This window comes from Pseudoliparis swirei, chromosome 10 (assembly GCF_029220125.1).
Source record: "Pseudoliparis swirei isolate HS2019 ecotype Mariana Trench chromosome 10, NWPU_hadal_v1, whole genome shotgun sequence".
NCBI lineage: Eukaryota > Metazoa > Chordata > Actinopteri > Perciformes > Liparidae > Pseudoliparis > Pseudoliparis swirei.
In genome coordinates this window covers 16,313,057-16,323,217 of record NC_079397.1, presented here as the reverse complement: position 1 = coordinate 16,323,217, position 10,161 = coordinate 16,313,057, and the positions used below count along the sequence as shown (strand labels likewise).

The 10,161-nt window shown below is 40.6% G+C and overlaps 1 protein-coding gene across 1 annotated transcript; it reads right to left on the bottom strand.

The window, feature by feature from the left end:
* Positions 1-5,618: 5,618 nt before the first annotated feature.
* LOC130200908 (gastrula zinc finger protein XlCGF57.1-like) lies at positions 5,619-8,521 on the bottom strand. Its single transcript, XM_056425482.1, has 2 exons — positions 8,496-8,521; positions 5,619-7,856 (listed from the first exon to the last, which is right to left on the bottom strand). Exons 1-2 carry the CDS (start codon positions 8,519-8,521, stop codon positions 5,939-5,941), a joined length of 1,944 nt encoding a protein of 647 aa, XP_056281457.1. The 3' UTR covers positions 5,619-5,938.
* Positions 8,522-10,161: the final 1,640 nt, after the last annotated feature.

Below are 10,161 nucleotides of genomic sequence, written 5' to 3'. Positions count from 1 at the left end.
TCTTTTAAACAAAAACTGTTGAGTGCAGTATTTAGTTTTCATTCTGGGACATGTTTCCATGCATTAATGTTACAAAAATGTTCATCCTCTGTTTGAGGAAAACTCCAAAAGCATGATAGGGAGAGCCAGGCCCTTTAAGTTATTATATTTATTTTTGTCTGCTTCTGAGAAGCTAATGTAAGTTATACAGTTACTTCTGCAAGACAATATCAATAAAATAACTGTTTAATCTTCACATCTTGTATTCATGTCTATAATTTTGAGCACCAAATTATTGAAAAGTATCGATAAGAGTATCGAAAAATACCGATACCGATAAGCAATACCTGTATCGGTATCGGTATCGATAAAATCCTAACGATACCCATCCCTAGTCACAGCTCTAGACTTCCCCACACAACTATACTATGACCTTTATTTCGACATATTTTGGCATACTATACAATGACTTTATTTCGACATATTTTGGCATACTAAACTATGACTTTTATTTTGACATATTTTGGCACACTATACTATGACTTTTATTTTTGACATATTTTGGCATACTATACTATGACTTTTATTTCGACATATTTTGGCATACTATACAATGACTTTAATTTTGAGATATTTTGGCATACTATACTATGACCTTTATTTTGACATATTTTGGCATACTATACAATGACTTTAATTTTGAGATATTTTGACATACTATACTATGACATTTATTTTGACATATTTTGGCATACTATACAATGACTTTTATTTTGACATATTTTGGCATACTAAACTATGACTTTTATTTTGACATATTTTGGCATACTATACAATGACTTTTATTTTGACATATTTTGGCATACTAAACTATGACCTTTATTTTGACATATTTTGGCATACTAAACTATGACTTTAATTTTGACATATTTTGGCATACTATACTATGACCTTTATTTTGACATATTTTGGCATACTATACTATGACCTTTATTTTGACATATTTTGGCATACTATACAATGACTTTAATTTTGACATATTTTGGCATACTATACAATGACTTTTATTTTGACATATTTTGGCATACTATACTATGACTTTAATTTTGACATATTTTGGCATACTATACAATGACTCCCCCAGGCCACAACAGACAGAGTTCTCAGACCGCAAGATGGTCGTTGCCATGGAGATAGCCTTGAAGGGTCTTGGGGAGAAAACAACCACAGGTGTCTGTGGATAGGGGGAAGGGAATGAGAGAGATTCTCGCTTCAGTGATCTTCGGGGGAGTTGTTGTTCCAGTCACGGCCTTGGCCAAGGCCCGTCCTGGTAGAGGGAGCCGAAAGCAGATAAGATTGGGATTGTTTGGTCTTCCAGTAGCTGCATTTCAATTTGCGCAACTACTATTCCTCCATTTTCCTCCCATTTCCCAATAGGATTTCAAATCGATCCAATTTCATTTGCAGAGCCGTCAGCTTCTCCACGATGTTGTCATTCTGGCGGTTTAATGCCACAGTCTGAGTGCCAACAACTCTACCCAGCGTCAATCATGTCGGGCAGCCTTAGGGGGCTTTTAACAGCTGTCACTGTTTCCTTAATTTTCCGATAAGCCAGGACAGCGCCAAATCCAAACAGCAGAAATCCTGTAATCATAGTTCCGAATAGGTAGATGTCTTCACGTCCTCCACGGAAAGGGCTGCTAGGCACAAGACACGCCACTTCCCCACGCGTCCATCGTGTAACCAGCAACACGTCCCGGCAGGACAGGCAGGTTCCCCCGAACCCGTGCTTCTCGTCGAGTAGTCGGTGTCAATTGCGTTAAGAGACCAGTTGATCAGGTCCATGGTTTTTAGTTCGAAGAGCGATGCTGAGAGAGTCTCTCAAGTATAAAACAAGACAAGACATGACGATAGGAGCCAAGCAGGGAAGGGAAGGTCATGGGGACCTTTATTTCGACATATTTTGGCATACTATACTATGACCTTTATTTCGACATATTTTGGCATACTAAACTATGACCTTTATTTTTGACATATTTTGACATACTAAACTATGACTTTTATTTTGACCTATTTTATTTTTGAAAACTCCAGGAGGAGCGGAAAAACACAAGAGCTATCAAAAAAAGCTGAATAATAAAATTATAGCTAACAATTGCGTCAACATTTTAAAGGTGGGATTGTTTCTTTAGCTGAATGTATGCCGATATTGTAAGCTTTTAAAATGTAAAAAGTTTAAGCGGATTTGAAGATGTCCACCATTGGATCCCATTCATTTTTTATTCCATAAAAAAAATTAATCATTTAAAAATTTGAAAAAGATAAAAAATATTTGAAAATATTAGGGCTGTCAGCGTTAACGCGTTAATCTATGCGATTAATTTGGCCGCGTTAACGCACTAAAATATTTTAACGCAATTAACGCAACTTTGTTTACTTCCGGTGTTCGTTGAAGTTTTACACTCAAACCGAGTGTCAAACCGCTGCACGGTTTAACACTGTTTGCTTTAAAACAATTATTTCTCCGCGAAAATAAGGAGCAGAAATCAGTTTAAACTTGTGGATGAATCAGTCAGGTTTCCTCCTGCTCCTCCTTCCTCCCGTCTCCCCTTCTGATACACAGAGGAACAAAGGGGCGACGTGTCGGGTGACGCGGAAAGAACTCGTCACACGAAACCTTCAACGTGATTGGTCAATCCGTTTGTCTGTCAACATTTTGGGAAAAAAACAACCAATGAACACTCAGTAAATCACAAAGGACCTCCCACCTCACAGGTGAAGCTCATTAGCAGCCTGTCAGTCAGGGAGCAGAGAACACGGCACGAGGACAACTGAGCCTCATTGAATAGAGCTGAGATTGTTCTGGAATGTTTGATGTAGAACACGGCGGTATGTGTCATATGCAAACGCCTTTAAAAGGTGAATTTACATGTTTTGTAAAATGTATAAAATGAGCCCAGCCTCCAGAGGGTGAACAGGACATATGTGAATGTCAGTCAGTTACCAAGGCCACTGGTTCTGCTGTTCAGTGTTAAAGATGACAGGACCAATGGGGTCTCAATATATATATATTTTTTTACTAATCTGATGTTTCACTGAAGAAACAATTTATCATCCACAATATTAAATACCTCGCTGGCACTTTATAGGTAGGAGCCTCTTTGAAAACACAGCTCTGTGTGAAGTTTGGTCTTTAAAAAGAATGAACTTTTAACTTTCAACTTTTAATTGCGATTAATCGCGATTAATTGCAATTAATGAATTTCAAAATGTGCGATTAATTAGTTAATTTTTTTTAATCGATTGACAGCCCTAGAAAATATACAATAGGGGAAAACTATGTGAACATTAAAAAAATTAAATAGCTGAATTTTCTGAAAATATGAAGATACTGTAAGCTTTTTAAAGTTTTCTCCATAGGATCTGATGCACCAAAAATAACATTAAAGTATTTAAAGATATAACCATTTGAAACATTTGAAATATGAAAAGTCTTTCCCCTCTATAGGGTATGGAATAAATAGAATAATATAAAAGTTTAATAAAGAAGACAAGAACAATAGTTTGACTGCTGAAGCATTCCAACTAATTATGGAAATAGATAGGAAACCATCACTATATGTTAAAGATACAACTTGTTGTCTTTTGTCCTCTAGAAATCAACTATAAAAATGAATGAAGATGTTGACCTTTTCATGACCTTGACCTTTGACACGATCGATCCGAAAATCTAATCAAATGGTCCCCGGATAATAACCAATCATGCTACCAAATTTCATGCGATTTAGTTTAATACTTTTTGAGTTATGCGAATAACACGCATACAAATAAATACACAGCGATCAAAACATAACCTTTCGCATTTTCAATGCGAAGGTAACGAGTACCACATGTGGACCGCCAGTTTAGAGATCTTGAAATACTATGTAATGAAAAATATACTACAACACTATGGAAGAAGAAACTGGTTTGACACACGTGCCCAGAACACATTAAATATTAATACATACAGTATGTATCATATTTAATGGCTTGATGTTTCAAAGTGTTATGTTTATGATCTGAATGCCGTCGTCATGCATGTATCCAGAGTTCTGGATCAGACAGCGGTGAAGGGAGTAAGAACAGGGTGTGTTGTTCTACACTGTGACACTTCAATTACAAGCTTGTTGTCATAGTAACCCTCTCTGGCACAGTCGGAAAATACAGCATCAGTATAGAGTCTACACAGTATACTGATGCTGTATTTTCCAAATGTTGAATAATTTATTTGTATGCGTGTTACTCGCATAACTCAGAAAGTATTAAACCGAATCGCATGAAATTTGGTGGGATGATTGGTTATTATCCGGGGACCATTTGATTAGATTTTGGGATCGATCGGGTCAAAGGTCAATATCTTCTTTTTACCATAGCGGTCAATTTTTATCCAATTGGCATGCAACTAATGCCAAAATGTACTTAATTCAATGCCCAATATTGTGATATGCGAAGTCATTGTATCGAGTGCCCGTTCTAGTTCCAAACTTGCTTTGTTGACCCAAAAAGCCTCACTTGTGATCTCATCCTGAAAATGATCCAGCTAACTACGTTAGCCAGGTACGAGAAACAGGGCCCAGTCGTGCTTCAGGTCAAATGATCACACATATTCAGTTCAGTTAAAAAAAATTATATCGACAGACACACACCAGCGTAACCCTCGACTGTGATGTCACAGACTGTGAACTCATAAAACACTCAGTGTTCACTCATATAGGGTCAAGACTGGCAGAGAAAACTTCTTCAACCTTATCATGAACAACAACAACGTAGCTGAATGAACTTATTTATTCAACCCTCCGGTTTTTAAGTATTTAAAGTAACATTATGTAACAATTGTACCTTAAAATAAACAGCTTGAAAAAAATTGTGCCGATACAATGACTTTTAATATGGTGATTTGCGGCTCCGCCATTGCCATCGGGGGTCAGTGGGGAAATAACTCCGCTATGTAGGATTCTGGAGCCGCCCGCTCCGGGGAGGATGTACTTCGACCTGCTTTCTGGCAGTGATTACGCAATGTCATAAAGTGCCACTCCACGCTCGCAGCTACAGTATAAGGGTAGCTTTTTTATGTAGCTTTTTGGGGTTGTCAACAATATTGTATTCGATCACACGTACTCCACAGTCAAACATTTAGAAAACAACGTATATAGGCTGAAAACGCGATCGGTATGTCTTCTAAACTAAATGTTGTCATTCTTTTGGTTATGTTGTAACAATTCGCCCTTAGCAATTCAATCAAGGGGAAAAGGTACAATACGCACACAAAAAAGGGAATGGGCGGATCTGCGAGTTCTGGTGTAACTCTCTGCTCAAATGGCTATAAAAGAAAAACAGTCGATATGCGGAAACCCAAATGTTATGATATTAAATCAAATTCAATGCATCTGAAGCCCCCAAAATGAACACATACACTACAAACAATCAAACCCACTCAAAACGAAGTATAATCCCCGGATCCCGACAGTCCCAAAGTCTTTGCAGTCCCCCCAAACAAAAGTAAATGACTGCACGCGCACACACACCCCTCCCCAAAAGCTGGCAAACAGCTGAGCGACCAGGCGGAAACGTGGCGGCGCTGCTCAATCCCGCGCTACTTCACCCTAGTCTGGTAGGTGCTGGGCCCAGTTCACAGTGTTCCTGCGCAGTCTTCGTATTAGTGATCCCGCCCGTTGGTATAAATCCAAAATAGAAACAGTCGTCGGATTGCTTCTACCGGGCTGCATCTATCGTAACTGGGTATTTACGACACTGAAGTAAACGTTAAATACCTCAAAAACTGAAGGGGGCGCTAAAGGGGAAAAATGACATAATGGGGCTTTAACCATGTCTCATTTATTTCTGATGATCTTATCAATGCAATAGTGATTTTCTTAAATCACAGAGAAGAGAGAATTTTTTAAAGAAAAATGTACCACTAATTTGTTTTTCCAGTGTGGACAGTTGAGTGTCGTTTCAGTCTCTGCACTAGTCTGAATGTTTTACCACAAACTGAACAACTGAAGAGTTTCTCTCCAGTGTGGACAGTTGAGTGTCGTTTCAGAGTGTGCGCTAGTCTGAATGTTTTACCACAAACTGAACAACTGAATAGTTTCTCTCCAGTGTGGACAGTTGAGTGTCGTTTCAGATTGTGTGCTCGTCTGAATGTTTTACCACAATCTGAACAACTGAATAGTTTCTCTCCAGTGTGGACAGTTGAGTGTAGTTTCAGATTGTGCGCTCGTCTGAATGTTTTACCACAAACTGAACAACTGAATAGTTTCTCTCCAGTGTGGACAGTTGAGTGTTCTTTCAGATTGTGCGCTCGTCTGAATGTTTTACCACAAACTGAACAACTGAATAGTTTCTCTCCAATGTGGACAGTTGTGTGTAGTTTCAGATTGTTCGCTAGTCTGAATGTTTTACCACAAACTGAACAACTGAATAGTTTCTCTCCAGTGTGGACAGTTGAGTGTTCTTTCAGAGCGTTCGCTCTTCTGAATGTCTTACCACAAACTGAACAACTGAATAGTTTCTCTCCAGTGTGGACAGTTGAGTGTAGTTTCAGATTGCGTGCTCGTCTGAATGTTTTACCACAATCTGAACAACTGAATAGTTTCTCTCCAGTGTGGACAGTTGAGTGTAGTTTCAGACTGTTCGCTAGTCTGAATGTTTTACCACAAACTGAACAACTGAATAGTTTCTCTCCAGTGTGGACAGTTGAGTGTCGTTTCAGAGTGTTCGCTAGTCTGAATGTTTTACCACAAACTGAACAACTGAATAGTTTCTCTCCAGTGTGGACAGTTGAGTGTCGTTTCAGAGTGTTCGCTTGTCTGAATGTTTTACCACAAACTGAACAACTGAATAGTTTCTCTCCAGTGTGGACAGTTGAGTGTTCTTTCAGAGCTTTCGCTCTTCTGAATGTCTTACCACAAACTGAACAACTGAATAGTTTCTCTCCAGTGTGAACAGTTGAGTGTAGTTTCAGAGTGTTCGCTTGTCTGAATGTTTTACCACAAACTGAACAGCTGAATAGTTCATCTCCAGTGTGGACAGTTGAGTGTCGTTTCAGAGCGTTCGCTCGTCTGAATGTTTTCCCACAAACTGAACAACTGAATAGTTTTTCTCCAGAGTGGACAGTTGAGTGTAGTTTCAGAGTGTTCGCTAGTCTGAATGTTTTACCACAAACTGAACAACTGAATAGTTTCTCTCCAGTGTGGACAGTTGAGTGTAGTTTCAGAGCGTTCGCTCGTCTGAATGTTTTACCACAAACTGAACAACTGAATAGTTTCTCTCCTGTTTTGACTCCAGAGTGTCTCTTGTGGCCAAAGCTTCCAGAGGAGCTTATTGATGTTTTTCCAGTATTACAGTCCACGTCACTTTCAAGGACTTCATTGTTTTGCAAAGGGTTTAAATGAGAGAGAGGTTCCTGAGTCTCCTTCCAATCATCACTGTTATCAGTCTCACATTTAGAGGATTGGGAAGTCTCATCAGCAGTCGGTTGTAAAGGACTATCTGGATCTGATCTGGATCCGTCTTCCTCTCCATCTCTTTCTGTTTTCAAATGTTTCGTTTTTTTAGTGGACTTTGAGAACTGAGCAAATGGAAACTTGACACCAGCCTCCTCCAGCGCTTGAAGCTGCACTCCTTCCTGACTGATCCCGAGTTCCTCCTGTTCCTCTTTAATGTGTGGGGGCTCTGGGTCCTCCTGGTCCTCCAGTTCCTCTTTAATGTGTGGGTGCTCTGGGTCCTCCTGGTCCTCCAGTTCCTCTTTAATGTGTGGGTGCTCTGGGTCCTCCTGGTCCTCCAGTTCCTCTTTAATGTGTGGGGGCTCTGGGTCCTCCTGGTCTTCTTTAATGTGTGGGGGCTCCTCCAGTTCCTCTTTAATGTGTGGGGGCTCTGGGTCCTCCAGTTCCTCTTTAATGTGTGGGTGCTCTGGGTCCTCCAGTTCCTCTTTAATGTGTGGGGGCTCTGGGTCCTCCAGTTCCTCTTTAATGTGTGGGGGCTCTGGGTCCTCCTGGTCTTCTCTAATGTGTGGGGGCTCTGGGTCCTCCAGTTCCTCTTTAATGTGTGGGTGCTCTGGGTCCTCCAGTTCCTCTTTAATGTGTGGGGGCCCTGGGTCCTCCTGGTCTTCTTTAATGTGTGGGGGCTCTGGGTCCTCCTGGTCTTCTTTAATGTGTGGGGGCTCTGGGTCCTCCTGGTCTTCTTTAATGTGTGGGGCTCTGGGTCCTCCAGTTCCTCTTTAATGTGTGGGGCTCTGGGTCCTCCAGTTCCTCTTTAATGTGGGGCCCTGGGTCCTCCTGGTCTTCTTTAATGTGTGGGGCTCTGAGTCCTCCTGGTCTTCTTTAATGTGGGGGCTCTGGGTCCTCCTGGTCTTCTTTAATGTGTCGGGCTCTGGGTCCTCCTGGTCTTCTTTAATGTGTGGGGGCTCTGGGTCCTCCTGTCTTCTTTAATGTGTGGGGCTCTGGGTCCTCCTGGCCTTCTCTAATGTGTGCGGGCTCTGGGTCCTCCTGGTCTTCATTAATGTGTGGGGGCTCTGGGTCCTCCTGGTCTTCTCTAATGTGTGGGGGCTCTGGGTCCTCCTGGTCTTCTTTAATGTGTGGGGCTCTGGGTCTTCCTGGTCTTCTTTAATGTGTGGGGGCTCTGGGTCTTCCTGGTCCAGACTGGAGCTCCAGTCATGCTGCTCAGAGGGAACCTCTGGTTTAGTCACCAACAGCTGCTGGACATCTGTGCAGAATAATACAATACATGTATACATCTTAAGAATCTCAAATTGAACTGTAATATTCAAGAGGTTTATCAATGAGTGAGGACAGGTTTCTTTAGGGAGAACCTGAACAAAATAAACTCAGAAGTGAGATCAATAAGTCATGACACAGAAAGAGGAAGAAAAACTGTCATCTGAAAAGTACACCATGTACCTCTGAGGTGTAGTAGCCTACAGTAAAAAGTACAATATGTACCTTTGTGATGTATCATAATAAAAAGTATGAACGTGTTTACATACTGCAGTACAGTACCTGTAACTCTACCTCAGTACATGATGTGAATACTTCCTCCAGAATTGTTTCCGACAGTTTAAAGTTATAAAGAAACATCTTTCCTACCCGTTCTACTCACACCCAGCACCTTGTCACAGGAGGCCTCTGGAACTGTCATTCAGCCAACCGCAAGGCCCATTTCATCTCTGGCTTCGCTATGGAGCAGTCGCTTGACTTCCTGGCTCTCACTGAGACCTGGATCACACGTCTACCCCGGCTGCTCTCTCCTCGGCCTTCTCCTTCAGCCACACACCCAGACCCTCTGGTCGGGGTGGAGCTACAGGTTTACTCATCTCACCCAAATGGTGTTTCTCTCTCTACCCGCTTCCACTTTTTACCCCACTGACTTTTGAGTTCCATGCTGTGATGGTTACTCATCCGGTTCAACTACACATTGTTGTTCTCTACCGTCCCCCTGGTTCTTTGGGAGATTTCTTGGAAGAGCTAGACGTCCTCCTGTCGAACTTCTCGGAACACGGCCCCCCGCTCATCCTTCTGGGTGACTTGAACATCCAGACAGAAGTCATGTGACCTGTTACTCTTACTGTCTTCCTTTGACCTCTCACTCAGTCCCTCCCCTCCTATGGAGGACTTAAAATGACTTAAGTATAAATAAATAAATGCATGAATAAATACAAGAATAAATAAATAAATGCTTAAATAAATGTATAAATAAAGGAATAAATAAATAAATGCTTAAATAAATGTATAAATAAATAAATAAATACAAGAATAAATGTATAAATACAGAAATAAATACAGAAATTAATATATATTAGTTATAACTCAACAGGACATCATTAAATAAATGTATTTCTACATTTCTGTATTTCTTCATTTATTTATATCTCTATTTATGTGTCCACACGTATTTCTTCATTTAGTTATGTGTGACATTTACGTGTCCGTATATTCAAATGAGCTGGGCGGTCCGAACCTCATTGTTGAACAGGATTGGTCAAGTCGGAGAGCAAGACAGAAGCAATCGATCCCTAGCACTTGGACCTGTAGACGAACAGCGTTTATTTTGCATTCTTGTCTGTACATTCTAAATACTACTGTTGTTGAGTCACAGAATGTAATTTAAGGATGTTTTCAGCCGAGAAGTTAGTAGTTTAAG